The sequence below is a fragment of the Populus alba genome, chromosome 16 (genome assembly GCF_005239225.2).
Source record: "Populus alba chromosome 16, ASM523922v2, whole genome shotgun sequence".
Taxonomy (NCBI): Eukaryota; Viridiplantae; Streptophyta; class Magnoliopsida; order Malpighiales; family Salicaceae; genus Populus; species Populus alba.
In genome coordinates, this window is record NC_133299.1 from 16,045,511 (window position 1) to 16,063,841 (window position 18,331).

The 18,331-nt window shown below is 36.3% G+C and overlaps 2 protein-coding genes across 3 annotated transcripts; both read right to left on the bottom strand.

Annotated features, from left to right (window-relative positions):
- Positions 1-415: 415 nt before the first annotated feature.
- Positions 416-10,117, bottom strand: LOC118047212 (probable galacturonosyltransferase 7). 2 transcript variants are annotated; one of them, XM_035056442.2, is made up of 9 exons: positions 9,571-10,117; positions 9,308-9,345; positions 9,114-9,182; positions 6,920-6,971; positions 6,745-6,794; positions 6,359-6,657; positions 2,479-2,836; positions 1,848-2,393; positions 416-1,420 (listed from the first exon to the last, which is right to left on the bottom strand). In XM_035056442.2, the coding sequence occupies exons 1-9, from the start codon at positions 9,713-9,715 to the stop codon at positions 1,142-1,144; spliced, it is 1,836 nt and encodes a 611-aa protein (XP_034912333.1). In that variant the 5' UTR covers positions 9,716-10,117; the 3' UTR covers positions 416-1,141. The 2 variants fall into 2 exon arrangements, with proteins under 2 accessions (XP_034912333.1, XP_073261408.1); XM_073405307.1 differs by lacking the exon at positions 9,571-10,117 and adding an exon at positions 8,897-8,989 and having other exon boundaries at positions 9,308-9,351.
- Positions 10,118-12,274: 2,157 nt separating this feature from the next.
- LOC118047211 (leucine-rich repeat receptor protein kinase HPCA1) lies at positions 12,275-17,653 on the bottom strand. Its single transcript, XM_035056440.2, has 19 exons — positions 17,364-17,653; positions 17,029-17,152; positions 16,829-16,900; positions 16,578-16,652; positions 16,423-16,494; positions 16,178-16,339; positions 15,975-16,049; positions 15,819-15,890; positions 15,652-15,723; positions 15,482-15,550; positions 15,317-15,391; positions 15,152-15,223; positions 14,931-15,065; positions 14,364-14,833; positions 14,118-14,270; positions 13,863-14,002; positions 13,527-13,746; positions 13,106-13,341; positions 12,275-12,991 (listed from the first exon to the last, which is right to left on the bottom strand). Exons 1-19 carry the CDS (start codon positions 17,455-17,457, stop codon positions 12,446-12,448), a joined length of 2,934 nt encoding a protein of 977 aa, XP_034912331.1. The 5' UTR covers positions 17,458-17,653; the 3' UTR covers positions 12,275-12,445.
- Between the last annotated feature and the right edge of the window lie 678 nt (positions 17,654-18,331).

Sequence of the window (18,331 nt, forward strand, 5' to 3'; positions counted from 1 at the left end):
CCGCAGCAAACCCAACCATTACACGATCACATCAAATATCACACAAATAAAGTCAGTTACCCTTCACACATTTAATAGCCTGTCGCTATCCATAACCATTTCTATCAGGCATACTTGATCTCTTAAATGCAACAATCTAGTGAAACTTGTTATTCATTCTCGAACTAGTCGCATGGACGGACTTCGTCGATCCACAACCTTGTCAAACCACTCTTAGCATGGACACAAACTTTCTAGCATACCAATCAATCACAACATATCACAAGATAACAATAAATTACACAGGAATTTGTTATCCTCCAACTTCTGGCCTTCGGGAACATCCCAAGTTGATGTGTCACTATATCATGCTCACCCTGCCCTTGGAATTTAGCTTAGCATGATATCTGAAATCTGACATTTACACTCCAAAAGATGGGGTCCAAAAACGAAAAGTCTAGAGTAGGCGCCTTGGGCCCTCAGAAATATTTATTGCCGACACCAAAAATTCCTAAATGCTATGTCCAGCTGCATGCCAGGACCTCAATTGACAAGCCACAATTTCGGCAATGTCAATTAGGTTAATACATGAACAAATTGACAATTAAATATCGATACAAAAGGTAAGGTAAATCATCCCTTTAAGTTTCTCATCACAAAATTAATTAATCACACTTTAAATCAAATAACAAACAACCTGAGAAAAGAATTAACTTTGATAGGCACAAGACAACTTGCTTTCTCCACCACCAGTAACAACACAGATGGCTATTCAATCTTCTTGAAATTTAGCATACAGCTGAACCCTTTTTGTTTCCAGTAATATTGCTAAGCATTTGTATCCCACATACAACTTACCAAATAAGAAGCAGAGAATGCAGTCCTTCCTGTCATTCACTACAGTGTCCAATACGTTCTCCTCTCCTGGCAACTACAGGCGCCTCCAAGGTGTTCATTCCCTTCTGCTTGCTAGAAACTAGATAAAATATTCCAGTCCATTTATTTACCAAAAAATCAGAAGGCTCTACTTTGTTGCAACCCAATATCTTTTTCAGGAATCTAAGCTCAGAAAAACTATGAGCACCAAGAAAACAAACATCTGGACATTCATGCTTCTTGAATGCTCTCCACAAACAATGGCAGTAACTATACCACTGGCTCGTTATGGATTCACATTGCACTCCACCAATAATTGATCATGTCGGTTTAGAAACCTCTTCCAATAATGTTTATACTTGGGGATTCCTACCTCAAGCCAAGGTTTCATTTGTCCATTAAAGTGCAACACGGAAGCCTTCTTAATGGCTTGGACATCAATCCCATAGTCATGACCCAGTCCAGACAAAGCCCATGCACCATCAAGCGGATAAACTAGGTCTTGAAAGGTAAGCAAGCTTGTGCTCAATGCAACAGATTCAGCTGACTCTGTTCCCTTGCTAACCTGGTTTCCATTTTTGAAATGTAGGAAAGCAAATGAGATCTACCTGGTGGTCAAAATCTAATGATAGTAAAAATTTAAATATTCACTGAACCACCACATGAAAATACAGAAATCATACTGGTCAATATCCTTCTACCAAAGTTGTTATAGCAATATAGTGGATGCATTTGATTACAGTTTCATGTTTTATGATCCAGCTAGTTTTCTTGCATAAGATTAGAAATCACATAAATTGGTCAACCAAATCCTTTTGCCAAAGTTGCTATAGCTTTATGTTTGGATCATTGGATCAAAAGAGGGTTGGGTTATTATTTCATATATACTATACAACTAGTTTCTCCTCATAGATGATTAAAACAGTCAAACAACAAATTATTCACGAAAGTAATTTCTCATAAAATAAATTTGGTAAAACTAAATCACTCACCTCTTGTCCCAGCTTCCAATAAGTTTTAGTAAGATCTAGCTCTCTCCACCTGACCAGATCAATTACATTCAATCCGGACATCCAAGCACAAGAAGTTTTATCAAAAACGTTTTTTCCCAGATAACTTCTAAGCTGACCCAACTGCACCGAACATAATTGTAAAGCACCATTCACTTTCCTTCCCATGTTAAGGTTCCACAGGTCAGACAAGTCCCGCTGGACAACAACATCATCATCCAGAACCACAACTCTCTTCAACTTCTCAAATATATAAGGAAGAAGATAGTGAGTATGGGAAAAAACAGATACATATTCCGTTCTTAAATGAGATGCTGGTGGATTATTAACAGTTTGGAAAGAAACACGATACTCCACTGGCAGGGACATGCTTTTCAGAACCTCCTTATCATAATATTTCAGGGTAACATTTTCAATGTTCAAAACTTGGACAGCAGCTTCCTTGTAAGTATTTCTAAGGAACCATAGTTTCATTGCATAATAATTCAGTCCATCTGTCAGAACATGAAAAACCAGATTCCCACTTTCCTGAAGCATGAGCAAAATGATTAGTTAATCAGAACTCAGAAATTTTTTAATGTAAAGAGTACATGGAAGAATACTAGCAACATACTCTTGCATGCACAGCAGTGGAGTTGATTACAACTGAAGCAGCAAGTACATTTGTGGAGAATAAAACATAGTGTTGCAATGATGGATCTGAATATCTCTCAGACAGAGGGAACTCCTTATCATGTGCAGAAGAATTAAAATATTCCACAATCAGTCTCATAGAGAGACAGTGTAAACCCTTTGGCATGGTCTGCACTGCAAGTTGATAAAGGAAAGCACTCTGCTTCATGTGAAAATTAGTTTCTTCCTCGGTTAGATCAAGTATCTGCCTCAATTTCTTGTCAACGTTATTACAATCCACAGGGAATGTTTTAGCTTTAGATATCACATTTTCCATCTTCTGTAATTTCTTCTGAATCCTGATGAAACAGGTAAATTAGTGTGCTGGAGCAGGAACTATGTAAAATTGTTAAGCAGTATCTATTACAAGAGACAAAGTATCAAAGAGTGACAGTCCACATCAAAAGGAGACAGCAAGCAACAATGCAAGCATAAATTTCATCAAAAAACAATGAGGCCATATAGCAACAAGGAAGGGAACACCAACACCTTAATGGAACAATAAGCTCAACAGATCATTTACCAACTTCTGCTTTCAACATTCTGTAGTATTGTTAAACGTGGGTGAAGCTGCTCAAAAAGTGATACTTATTAAACGTTAGAATCAGGACAAACTGATGCTTATTGTTAGAATCAGGTTGTGGAATTTAGATATTTTGAGACTTGGAAATTGACCACAGGTTCAATTTATGCAGAATCAAGGGGAAAATGGTGGAAAACTACTAGCTCACATCATAAGGTTCAAGGAACCACTCCTTGAATGGAAAAACTAAGCATCAGATTGTAGGGATCAAGGAATCAACAACCTTGAATTAATATTCACCACACTCTCAATAAGGTAAATCAAACAGTTGCACCTTTCTTCATAAAATCTCTAGAATTGAAAGACTACAAGCATGTTTATAAACTTGAAATATTCTTACTCCTAATGGAATAGAATATAAGCAACACCAAATTCCAATTTTAACTAGGGGAGAGATCAAAGGAATTGATACTTTATATTTCCTAATATAGCTGCCATATACTGATCTTTCACAGAAATCTACTGCAGTCACAAACTTATCTTTGCTTAAATATTCATTCAATTTTATAGTTATATCCATAGGCTGCATCAAAATGTCAAAAATTAAATCCTAAAAAGGCAATAAAGGGGGAGGCAAGTTTCATGAAATGAAAATTTTAGGGTACTGAAAAGATGGATTACATCTGCATTGACCACACCTGATGCTGCAGGACAAACATGAAAATGAAAACTAAGTCCCCTAAAAGAAAATGGCTGAAGCTGTTAGAGAAGGATGGGAACCATTGGTGAGAATGGACAAAGCCTTGAGGATCCATAATTGGGACTAGGAGGATCCAGCAACCCTACATGTGCAGAAGCTGTGACATGCACATGTGCATGACATCCTCAGAGCTGACCACTGGCACTAGAATTTTATTATAGACAAACAGGAAGCCAGTAATGTTAAAGAGTAAAACCACAAGAACAATATATTTTGTTGAGACAGCGAAGGAAAAACATGTTAAGGTGAGTCGAGTACAAATTGGAACACAAACGCGTAAATTTCTATGAGCTAAGATAATGTGGAGAACACTAATTTTGTGTAAAATAGGCAAAGCATGACACCTAGGAAGAACAAAGAATGATGACCTGAGACTTCTAATACTGGGTGGAAATCAGCAGCAGTGGGAGGAAGAGTGTCATCTAAGGTTGTTAAAATCGCGTTTTAACTCGTAAAATCATATGTTTAACGTGTTAAATCGTTTGAAAAACTCGAAAATGGTTAAAATCAGGTTGAAATGGGGTAAAATCGTTAAAATCGGGTGAAATCGCAAAAAAACACGATTTCAGGACCGTTTTAATGATTTCAACAAAATACATAAACTGAATTGAAGTAAATGTTTCCTCGCTCCAGTTGTCTAACGCCTATTGGCTATTAACCAGCTGAACATTAAATCAGCTTCCTTTCATCCTTTTCAATGAGAACACCGCCTGAACTCTGAATATTAAATCCCTAATCTCCTTCTCGAAGGGCTTCGCTTTCTCCAGGGAAAAGGCTTTCTGGAGTAGACTGTGTAAACTGTAAACCAGTCTTCACCATTTCATGCATCGAAACGCCATATTCATGTGCGAACAGCTCTGGGCCGAGTTCCCTTCTGAGGTATCCCAAAAAAAATCGATTTTTTTTCTTAACTTCGACCCATTTTGTTTGGTCTCTGAGAAACAACAAGAAAATTGAAGGGATAATCTTTCACAAGTTGCAAACACAGTGTCTATAATTTTTATTGGTTTCTCAAGAACAGTTAGGGGTCTTACTATATACTGGCAAGATCGGTTATCTTTCTTTTTCTTTTTGATAATTTTATGGCGATTCGGGACTGATTGGAGCTCCACCTGGCTTTAGTTTTTCCTATTATTTTTCTGGGAAACACGGGGACAAAAACATTCGAACTTCTGATGTGTTATGTGAATTTGACATTTGAAAATAATTACATTTGTAGAATTTATCTAAAAAAGGGCTAAGGTTTTGATAACTGTAAGTTATGGAATTTTGGGCTAAGCGGAAGAGGATTTTTATTGGATTTGTTTAGTCACTACTTACTTCACTGTTGCTATAGAATCAAACTACGAAGATAGCTTGATGAAACCCGGAGTCTTGGTTTACGAAATATCTTAACTAGTTGGATGTTCATTTTGACAATGTTTCCTCAAAATTTGAGGATATGCTTTCTCACTCATCCCTTAACAGTTCCTCTGTTTTCATAATCTATTTTGATACAAATGTTATATGTTTATGCAGTTTTCTTTTTGTTGTACTAAATTTTACCCGACTTCAAAATAATTGCATTTGTTTATGCAGACAAATTTGCAATTGTTAGCAAGGTGTTATCTGCAAAATAATCAAGCATACTCTGCGTATCATATTCTAAAAGGTAGTATGCTTCTTCATGTTTTCAGCATTCAGATACTTGTTAACTTAGGATGATCTTAATTTATTTAGTCATTGTTTTCTTTCCTGTCCTGGATTTCCCCCCCCTCTCCCATTGATCCATTAAAAGCATTGTGTATTCATGTATCTTTCAGCTTTTTTCTTTTCGTTATTATTTGTAGGAACACAAATGGCTCAATCCTGCTACTTGTTTGCAATATCATGCTTTCAAATGGATCTTCTAAATGAAGCTGAAGCTGCATTATGTCCTGCTAATGAGCCTGGTTTAGAGGTGTCTATTGAAACTCTTAACTAAAAATTGTTTGCCTTTTCTTTAGTACCTTACATCCACAAAACAGACTATTTTTATTCAATGCATAAATTTTTTTATGATTTTACGATCCGAGTTTATTTTGTATTTTCCATGCCATGTCAAAAATGCGTTTTTGACAACCTTGGTGTCATCATTCTTCACAGCCAGAAAGTCAGCATAGTTTATGTATGCACATTCCTTTAGGTTTTGAGTTTAAGATTTAGATACCAAATTGCATTGTTCTTTCCTATAAATTTTCAGAGAGTCAATATCATTGTTTATAATCATGCCTGAATGAGTTTGTCCCACAATAGTGAGGAGAGGCTATAATCTCGTGTGGCATGCTTTCCTTAAATGCAGGACAGTGCAACAGCACTCTCATAGCACACGTCCTTTGTTGTGTGCATTGAAACATTTAGCTTTACACATAATAAGCTCCATTCCCTTGACTGACGTTTATTATGTAGTTAAAATGGTAGTAATTGGTATGATTACTTCCTCGCTTCATCGAAGAAAAAAAATTCCATGCACTATTCAAACTAATGGAAGATAAAGACATGAAACTTAAAATGACTTACTGTGGTGGAAGATCAGCATCTGTTGAACTTTCACTAAGAATACGCTCCAGTTCTTGAATATTTTGTTTCAGTTCATGAGTTAACTTCTCTTGAGATGGAAGCTTTGCAATGCTAGGATAATATGCTCTAGCCACAAAAAGTTGGTCTTTTAATTTCTTCACCATAACATCCTTCATATTTTCTCTATGCTCGTCACGCCAATGGCAATAGCCTCCAAATCTGAGCTCACATTTTTCACTTTCCTCAACTGCATTTCTTTTATGCTTTGTGATTTCATCTGTACCAGCAGCTGCAGCATCCTGCCGCAGCACATTAAAAACTCCAATCTTTAAAAGCATTATAAATGGCTAACTTTTCAGAAAGCACTTGGATGCTTGCATACATACATTTCTAATGGGAGGTGGGGGAGGTACAACAGGAAGCACCACAGGAGTACCTGTTAATGATTGGAAAGGAGAATTAGCCTTTTTTCTTTTCAAATAATCAGTCTTTTAGTTGGGAAGTGACAATTATAAAAGAAACGCTTGAGATTTTTTTGTCATTGACTGCCATGAACAACACCTGAACTCGCAGTCTTATTTTCTGCTCCACTTGTAAAGTTTATAACTAAATCCTGAGATACAAAATACGAGAAAACACAGTGGATTAAAAACAGATTTAGATACATGTAGATAGGCTAAAAAATTTAATAAGGTTAAATCAAATTGTAAGTAGGCCTTAAAAGCTCAAGCTTCCAGTGAATCTGTATCTTGCATCATTCATAACTGAAGGAACTGAACCATAATAAATCTAATACTACAGGGGAACAGGGGAAAAGGTGATGCACAAGATGTGTGCAGAAGCCCAGAAGCAATTCCTTATGAAATTGAATTGAATTGAAATATGGAATTTGTAATGGCTTCTTTTGTAGCCATTACACTGAGAGATATTTGCACCAGATGATGCACCTTTATAGACCCCTTAACAATGGATAGCAAAACTTTTGACTCTAGGACTTGGAAAGGAACTACAAATGAAAGCGATCAGTTGCTAAAGTTATATGAAGCCAGAGAAGAACAGAAAATATTAAGGCCCTGAATCTCTTCAATACATATATGAAGAGAGTAACAAATGGAAGCATTAATAGTATTGGTGAATCGCTCCAGATCAAACAATGATTATATGAAGAGAAGAATAGTAGAAACGAAATGCCATTTTAGGATGTCAGGAACAGCACGGTAAAGCAAATAAGATAAAAATCTTGTTCTATCAAACAGAGAGAACCACCAAATCTCTTTTTTTTTTCATACAATATAGTGAGAATGTCCCTGACAATCAGAGCTCAGTTACTGTTTCTGCATTTGTGTGAAGATATAAAACTTGATCAAAATCAAACAACTTCTCAGCAGAATGATTTACTGTCAAACATCAAATTCCTATTTTGCCAAAAACAAAATGAAAAAGAAAAAGAAAAAGAAGAAAGAAGATATCCAAATAATTGACCAAGGTCAAATCCTATTAGCACAAAGCTATCATCAATGATCAATATGATTTTTATTGATGCACATTAAAGAGGAACGTTTTGAAGATTATGCATAATAATTAAGTTTTCCAAAATTCCACATGTTATGCATGCTTCTGATCTCATACATGGACCATTGCTACAAATCAAAACTTTGCTGGATTACAAAGCAACAATACAATGAGGATGTTAAGCCAAGAGAAAAAAACAGAAACAGAAACCATGATATTTAGAGAGAATTTTCAGAGATTCTGAGATCTCTTTTAACTTGAGTGAATAGTTAAAAGAAAATTCTTTTGACTTCTTAATGTTTTATTCTTCATTAAATACACTTGACAGTTTCATTCCTGTTGTAATTTTATTTGTTTATCTCTAAACGAATTTATTTATCAGGGCTGGATGAATTTGTTTTTATGGTGAGGGGATTTTCAATGATCACATTTGTCAGATACAATTGTAAACAGGTTAGAAATACACATTCTGAAGGTCCATACCGCAACAAACGTCTTCCCCAGACAATAACCCATTGCCATTTCCCAACTTTCTAATCATATAGCAAACTCAACATAATTGTTTCCAATGTTTTTCCACTGATTAACACAACAGCAACTCCATTCAGCAATCGATAGGTTTATTTGGAGTAGGTATAGTGTCCATGGTAAATTTCTTGGTTTAGAGGTTTCAGTTTCAAATCTAGGCAACTCTGTAGGCAGGGACAGAGTTGGTACTTCTGCAATTCTTTACTAGGTTTCTTTTTTTCTTTGGCCTTCACGTTATTTGCAGGTATTTCCCCATTCATGAGTCGTTAGTCTATTTAGCATTTAATATCATATTTTATTTAAAAGCCATAACCCCATTTAGCAGTACATAATGAAGCTTGAATCTTGATGACTGCGTCATGCTAATATGCCACTTATCACTCAACCTTACTAATGTTAGAAATAAAAATCTAACGGGAATTGGGAAGCTCAAATATAAAATGATAAAATATTGCAGGAGGAGGCTGAGCATGCCAGAGAATAAGAAAGTGATCATACTGATCGAAAAGCTTGCGCGCGCGCACACATTCAAAGTTCTTGCTGTATACGTATAAGAAAGTGACGGGAGGTTAAACTGCCTAATGTTGAATCCTAAAATACGAAAACCGAACAACTATCAGTCTCAGTTACGGTGGCAGTTATCAAGTAGACTGATAAATAAGAGTAAGGTTCCAAAGTTTAGCAAGAAAAACAAGGAAAAAGTAAAGGACATTACTTGATGAATCTTAGGAAGAGTTGGTGCAAAGTTGTTGATAAGTTCCTTTATGTGGCTTGACTGGTCTGTCTACAGTTACAAGCAAATAAAAATAAAATTAGTCCGTAAAATGAAAAGAATCCTTGTAATATCATATCAAAGAAACCCTAATAATTCAATTCAATTAAAAATTGTTGAATTGAAGAAATACATACAGCAGAAGCAGAAGAAGTTTGTCGATCAGAGAGATGTCCTGCGGAGGAAGACGAAATGACATAACTTAGTAATCGAATTCATTTGATGTGACAAAAAAAGAAAGAAAGAGATCTGGTTGGCGTGTATTTAGTAAAAAGTAAAGTGTGTATGTATCAGTTAGATTCGAAAGAAGAAAATAACAGAAAAAGTGAAAGGGAAGCTGGATCTGAGGGAAGGGGAGGGAGGGAAAACAAGAGAGATAGATGTTGTTGTAAGGAGTTACCGGTGGAGTGGAAGCCGTTGTGGTAAAGGCCGAGCAAAAAGACGAGAGGAACGAGCATTGAAAGCAGCACCAGAAATAGCACTCCTATTACCAGACATCTCCATCGCCTTTTCCCTTGATTGTGATTATTATGATAGCCTTTCATCTCCTCCCTCTCTTCGTCCGAGGAGATTCTCTCTTTTTCCTTTCTACCACCGCTCCTATCGAATCTAATCTAATATGCTGTTGCAGGGCCGTCCGTCAGATTCAAATTTCATTCAATTGCATTTACGAGAGGCAGAGGCAGGCCTTTTCCTTCCCTCGCAATCAACAAATCATTCACATTATCAAAACATTACGAGTATTATTATTATTATTATGCACTGCACCGCTTCTCCTCTTCTACTCTTCTTCTGCCTCTTGTTATCCAATTACAGATACAAACTCCAACTCAACAATGCAAATGGATCCTCTTCTGGATGCACAGAAAGAAAGAGAGCGAGAGAGAGGAGAGAGGAAAGAAAATGCGAGAGAATCGCCCACGCACACAGAGTTGGAGAATTGCACGTGACACCTTTTCTCAGGGTGTGTTTGGTATTGCGGTTGCTGTTGTGGTTGTGATTTTAAAAAAGTTGTTTTATAAAAAGTACTTTTAATTGAGGTTGGTTTGAAAAAATATATGTTTGGTTAAAACTGTGGTTGAAATTGAGGTTGAACAAAAAGTAGTTTAATGTGTTTGGTTAAAAAAATGCTTTTCAAATTGAGGTTATAAAATAATTAAAAAATACTTTTAATTTAAATATTGTAGATTTAACTATTATTATTACATCATGAAATAAATAATATTGATATCAAATATTTTTTATTATTCTATTAAACTATATGCAATGTCATCACATACGAAATCTATCCAACAATAACTATATTTTTCATGGTTTTTTAAACACGCAACAACAAAACCTAAATTTTTTGTTACGTCATCAAGTGATCTTCTTCTAATTTTTTAAATAAAACACAATTAAAATACAAATAAAAATTGATTTTTTTTTAATTGGGTCGGACACGGCAAGAACATAATTGGAATTGTGATCAAATTTCACAAATGCTACGTCATCATGCTATATCCTTCTAATTTATGTAGTGTTATTAAATAATATTAAATACTATTTTTTCAACTAAAACTCATTTTTTTAAAAAAAAAATTACAATTTCATTACGTACAAAATTCATTCGACAAAAACTACAGTTTTTATAATTTAAAAAAACAAAAAAAAAATATTGTTCACGTTCACATGAATAATGCGAGTCAAACCATGTAATTTTTTTCTGGTTTTTCAGAAAAAAAAATAATAAACTCAACTTTTTCTGGTTTTTTGAAATTAAAAAAAAAAAAAAAAAAAACGAAACTGATGCACTCGCACTGTACAGTGGAGCATGGCTCCACTGTTCCAGCTTTCTTCCATCAGGAGAAGCAGCAAAATGCTGCTTCTCTTGAACCTCGATTTTAATTCAACTTTTCGCGGGTCCTACCAATGAAAAGCAGAATACGGAGCGTTACCAAACAAATTTATGTGTGGCTGCGGGTGAACCTCACCCGCAGCCACGTTACCAAACAGCGCCTCAAACTAACGTCTTTTATTTTACCACCGTAGAAATGGAAAATTTGAGAGATGAATATAGAAAAAAGTATTTAATATTATATTTAACGAATTTATTTGTAAAAATAATTTATATAATAAAAATCGACAAAAATGTAAAGTTTATTATATATATATATATGCAATAATAAAAATATTATAAGAAAATAAATGAATATCTTATTTTTTTATAAAATATATATTTTCTATGTCAATTGAAATTAATTTTATTATCACATCCTATATTATTATGATATATTCGAGAAATTTAATAAAGAATATTACTATCATAAACCATATTCCAAAACAGATAAAAAAAAACTGTTAAATGAAAGATCTTGTAGTATTTATCCTGATATACATCGTTTTAGGTTATCAACCACCATACTCCATAATAAAATACAAAAATCTAGTGGTATTTATAATAAAACACATCGTTTTAGGTTATCAACCAGATCTAGACCATACTCCATAATAAAATACTCCATATTATGCCGTTATCTGAGAGAATGTTTTCTCTCTCTTTCAAATCATTAATTAACTACATGATATGGGCTCTAGACCAATTACAGCACAAGTTGCTAATGAAGCTCAAATTAGTTGGGGGAGATCAAGAGCCCAGCAATTAAAACCAATTCTAAACTAGCAACCAAGAAGCCCAATTCTATTGAAAAAAAGAAGCCCCGAAACCGCCAGTAAATTTTAGCAGTTTCTTTTCTTTTCATTTTCACGTTTTCAAGTTTTTGAATGGAGGTTGGAAATTTGTTTTTCATTTTTCTTAAATAGTAAAACCAACAACCACTGACATAATTTTTTAGAACCATTTTGTTTGATTTGGAAAATCTTAACAATGCGTCATTAATTTTTCTTATGTTTTACATGATAAACTAAAAAATAAACAAACTTTTTTGTTTATATTTTCATTTTGTTTCAAAATAAAAAAATGGAAAACGAAAGTGATACCAAATTATAGTTTTAATTTATTGTTGTACCTTCTATGAAATGATGGTTTTGCACGCAACTAGAATGGCCATTTCTCCCCCCCCCCCCTTTTTTTAATATAATAATAATAATAGTACCAGCAGCAGTAAAATAATAAAAAAAGTTAACAAATGGGTAACTACACATGTATATATAAACTACTACAAATAAAATAATGGCCTTTTGTTTTCATATCGCATTGAACACGCAATAAATCAACATGAAGGAAGGAAAACAATAGAAAAAAAAAAAGAAAAAAAAAGGGCTGGTCGCTACAGCTACTTGGGTTCAACTTTTGCTGAGAGAGTGTAGCCACCACTATAATCAAAGGCATTGTTATTATTAATATTGTCGACCACATCCACCTTATTCTTGGCAGCTACAACATCATGATTGTAAGGATGTCTAAGGGGACCGCCGCCTCTTGAAGCTCCAAAGTCTGTTGCTGAAGAAGATGCTGATGTTGTTGAGTTTGTGTTCACCCCATCATTTTGCAATATCATTTCTATTGCCTTCACCACCTCACTCATTGTTGGACGCTCTGTTGCTGACTCTTCAACACACTGCATTGCCAATTCCAAAAATCTCCCAAATCCTACCAGATTCCCTCCCATGTTTCTAAGGCCTGGATCCATTATTTGTTTCAATCCATAGTGCTCTTCATCATTCCTGTCCATTGCCATTCTTACTTCCCGCACAATGTACTTCCCTTTCTCTATAGGTTGCTTAGCTGCTATCAGCTCAAGCATGACCACCCCAAAACTGTACACATCGCTCTTCTCTGTTAATTGTTGTGTCATGTAATATTCAGGATCCAGATAACCCTGCATCCAAATTTATAATTAACACAATATATTTGACCATTAAGATTTGATATATATGGCATGCAATGCCCATATTGATCAATATACTGAAAACAAAAGCTAGTAAATGCTGACCAGGGTTCCTTTAACCTGGGTTGAAACATGTCCTTTCGAGCTGTCTGATACCAGCTTCGACAGGCCAAAGTCAGCGACCTTTGCTGTTAAATTTTCATCCAACAGAATGTTGGTGGACTTGACATCTCTGTGGATTATAGGAGGATTTGCAAGCTCGTGTAAGTAAGCTAATCCTCTAGCCGACCCAAGAGCAATGCGAAGTCTCCTTCTCCAGTCAAGATAAATGCCAGACTTCCCTATAATCAATCCACTTCACGTATCAGCATATGCATACTGATTAAAAGGAAAATTCCCCTGGGGATCTTTGTACATGTCCCTTAGTGGGCCAGAAAAAAATAAACTGAAAATTACTAAATGTCTTAGCATGCATTGTTCTCGATGCTTACTTGCATAGCTAAAGTAGAGTACTGAGCATGTATACCTGACAAGCATTCCCGCAGTGTTCCATTAGGCATATATTCATAAACTAGCATCTGTTCTCCTTGTTCAAAACAAAAACCCACAAGACCAACAAGGTTTTTGTGATGAACTCGTGATAGCAACTCAATTTCAGTCTTGAACTCGAGCCCGCCCTGCATTGATCCTTGCTGAGCTCTTTTGATTGCCACTACTTGGCCATCGGAAAGCATTCCTCTATACACCTGGACACAAGAGGGCGCATATTTAATAATATAAGAGATGACTAAGCAGCAACTATTCCTCAACTTCTCTGATAATTATAAATCATGACCAAAATTAATCTTGGAGATCGATATACCTTGCCATAGCCTCCAAAACCTATCTCATTGCTTTCTGTAAAGTTGTAAGTGCACCTTTTTAGTTCTTCATATGAGAACCATCTTGCTCCCTTTAACTGAGGTACCCCGCCACTATCTTTGCCACTAGGAGCCCAAGAAGCTGGAAACACACAAGGTTTTATGTATAGTCCAAAGTTTCTTTCATGCTGCATTTAACCAGCATCTCAACGATTCATTTGCTAGCAAGAATATTAAAGATGTTATGTATTGATTACCAAATGGTTTACTCAATCCAATGGCTTTTTCTGCACGTTTCTTCTGACGAATGGCATATATCCCTACTCCAACAAGGCTCATAACCAGTAAGCCGCAGCCAATCCCTATCCCAACAACAACACCAGTGCTCATAGAACTTCCTCTGGAAGCATCTGAAACATATTTTTGTTTTTCTAGTCAATTATCGATTCCAAGTATGATAAGACAGAAACTGCATGCATGAATAAAAAGATGAATTAAGTTACCTGGAAAAGGATAAGGCGAGGCAATAAAATAGTAGGGTCCAAAATCTTTGGGAGGCTTGTAGGTTTGGTTGGTCAAGTCAAATCCAATACTCTGAATTTCAGACCTATTAAAATATTTGTCAGAGGGTGGAAATAGTGCGACCTGCACCTGAAGGTAGTCGTCAACATTAAAAAAAGGGTCCTGAAGAAAAACTGAACCAGGAGTTAGGCCCAATTTGCCCCAAAGAGACATTTCTAGTGAGTGAAACATATTCACATTGGACAATTCCCGGAAGGAGGGTGCTCTGAAGTACAGGGTCCCTTCATATGGATACGCACATTCGCAACTCTGAGGGCTCAGCTTCTGTTCAGGGGGACACATTTTACTGCCACAATTAGCTAGGCTAGTGGAATAAGGCCTTGTAGACTGCTGTTGGAGCTGACAGTAATTGGTATCCGAGAGAGCAGTGCACACCGGGTTTCCTACAAGTCTGAGTGCATGACAATGAAAATTTAAGATTGATGGTGAGTGGTTGAAAGAATAAATTTTTCCATGTAAATAAATGCAATTTCTAGAAACTTTCTCACATTAATGTGTTTGTGTAATCAGCCGTCAGTGTTACAGAGGAAATCTGATTGTTCTGAAGATCAACAAGTTGAAGCTGTGTACTAATGCTGTCACCCATGTTGAAGGAGCCATTGAGTGCATTATTTCTCAATAACCTTCAAAATTTAAAGAAATGAACGATCAGTTTTGCATGTTCTAAATTTGTTTTGAGGAGCTCAATTGGAATTTGGTCAAAACTTACACTTGCTGTATCTGGGGAAAACTGAACACTTTTGATGGCAAAGTCCCTTGAAGAGATCCATGTTCTATAACTCTGCAGCATATCAATCATGGATTTTTGAAATGAGACTACGGACCTATAACATTTCCAAATATATAGTACATTTCTGATGTGCTGGAGACTTACAAGGTGGTGAGAGACGGTAAGGTTGAGAACCAATCAGGAGCTTCTGAAGAATAGAAAGAATTGTTACTAAGATCCCTGCAAAAGTAAATCATAGATCAGGATTCATTAACATGGGAAAAAAACAAGTTAGAAGAACCGAAGGGAACCTCCTTTTGATTGACTTACACATAATTGAGGGCGTCCATTTTTGTTAAATTTGGTAAAGGGCCTATCAGCTTATTGTGTGCTAGATTCCTGAAAGAAACATTTTAGGAAGGAAAAGGTTGATTATTCTCATTTAAGTTTAACAGACTGAAACCACTGTCTTGTTAAACTGTGAGAGTAAGAGTACCCACAGTTCATTGAGGCTCGAGAGGTTGTTCAAATTTTTTGGGACCTTGCCAGATAAAGCATTTCTATCAAGCCGACTGCAGGAAACAAAATGAATCAGAGTCCTAATTGAGCTCGCAGAGAGGACAATACTTTAAGAAGGGAAGATAAAACTGGGACAGTTTTTACTCACAGAACCTCGAGAGTCTGAACTAGGCCTAATGTGGAAGGAATATTTCCTTCAAGTTGGTTCCCATCGAACAATCTGTCATTAAAGAATCACAAGCAATTAGAAGGGAAGAACTGGGGTAATGAGAGATAAAAAAAATTGTTCTGATTAACAACTTACACGTGTATCAGCACCATATCAGAGCTGAAAAGTTCAGGTGGAATGGAACCTGAAAGCTGGTTTTTATTGAAATGGCTGCAAACTCAAAAAATTAGTTATTCTTTGTGCAATACCCATTTAATTAATTGCACTGCTAGGCACATTTAAATACAATATGTTTAATCATCTTTTATATTGGAGGTGTTTCAGAAATATATACTCACAAGTGCTTAGCATTTAGTAGTAGGTCCAGGCCTGGGGTGGTGTTTTTGGAGATTGGGATAGGTCCTGTCAATTGATTGTCTGCAAGGTCCAGCCAGTAGAGTTTGGAGAGTTTACCTAGAGAAGGAGGGATTCCACCAGAGAAGTTGTTTGAGTTGAGAGCCCTGTGACGAAGGGTAGTACTGTTGAATAAAGGGAAGGAGATAATTCATGCATTCATAATTGTTACTGGTTTAACAACTCTTACAAGAAGGATAGCTCAGCAAGATTGCCCAGCTCATCAGGAATACTACCGCTGAAGCCACAACCAGCAAGGATTCTGAGGAGGTAGGAAAGACACATAAATAAAAGACACATAAGCCGGCCTGCCAAGTAGAAGATTGGGTATGTATTTCATCTTACAGGATGTTCAATTTTAGCAGATCTCCTAACCGAGGAGTGAGGGATCCTGTGAGGTTCGTGTTAAATGATAGGTCCCTGCAATAAAATAACCTCAAAGCTTGAATATTAAGATTTAAAATTGATTGTTGCATGCACCGGGCCCTTCTGTGGAAATGTGTGCTTAATTATTAGCAATCTTGCTAACGTAGAAGTACGATTTGAATTGCATGTAATAAACTTGTTCCAGTCAAGATAGATATTAAGAAACTCACAAGGATCTCAATTCGGTGAGTCCTCCAATATCACCGCTTAGCTTCCCTTTGAGGTTCATGGTTGATAACCCCCTGAAACGTATAAAATGCTTAGTGATGAACAAAATGGTCTTGCTCTGGATGGATTATAAGAGTGGAGACGATGAACGAATAATAATAAGTTACTGATCATAATCACGAGGAGGGAATCCAGTACTGACAATGCAGTGATCCTTGAATTGGAGCACGTGACTCCTTCCCAGGGTGCTCCGCATGGATCAGGAGACTGCCCCCAACTTGGTGGTGTATTTTGCCATTGCCTCTTGAGGGATTGGAGTGCTGCAGCTGCACCACCACACAGAAACCATTGTTAGAATTATGAACTAGTGGGTGTAGGAAATGAGACAAATACAATAGAGCAACAGTACTCCTGTCTAGCCACAACTTCTGAAAACTTTCAGAAAAATAAATGAGGTTAAAAGAAGTTAATAAATAATAGCAAAATCGAAGAAATAAAGGAAGGAGATGGAGAAAGGAAGCAAAGCAGTTGAATTACCATCACTAGGGTCCGTGTCAGAGAAAATTAGATGAATTCCTGAAGTAAAGAAAGTAAGAAGGAGCAACCGGGCAGTGCCACCGCCCAGTCCCATGGCTGCTACAATATTGAATTAATGTCAGGCTACTAAACTTCCAACATCAGCCACGTACAAAAACAAGTCTAAAATTGGAGCCGGGCTGGTCTCAAATGCTACGCTGAGGACGATAGAACAAGGAGCGAGTGTGGAGTCTGCTGCTCTGTCATATCAACAAGAGAGAAGAAAAAAGAAGAAAGTCCCCTCTCCTATGGTGCTTTCTTTTAATTGATTTTGTCTTGTCTTAGAAGCCACTCTATGGCCTAACCATTCCCACTAACATGCGTACTGGCAAATTTAAGTTGCTATAATGATATTTGATAATGTCGTCTTCTTCATCACTTTAGAAGGTCTCTGCTGCATGCCGCTTTTATAATCATTCTAAAAACAAATTTAATTTTGACGTTTTGCCGTCTCGTCCGCCCTTCCACCAACTTGGATAATTATTATTTTGATACTGAGATAATACATTTAATTAGTAGGCATGGCAGCATCTTTATGAACGGCCCAATGTCGGATATTTTCCTACTTTCTTGAGTCTATTGTAAGAACGCCCATTATTATTATTATTGCTCACAAACACACCATCATATGTTTTACAGATGTCCATCCCATCAAAATATATGCCATAATTTTGTCAAAACACATAAAGACCTGCATTAGTACAAGTTCTAATTTGGACAGTTGGGAATTAGGTGGTTAGGGCATTATTATGCACTCCAAAATCTTAAGAAACACGACAGGCCACGTACAGACAAACTCTTGATCCATTAACTAGGCAGCAATTTGATCCGCAGCCCTTGCAAACTAGAGGTCATTCCCCTTTGAGTTGGTTTTCTACAATGAGATTGATATTTCTACTGCGTCCTTCCGTCCCATCCATATTCAGACC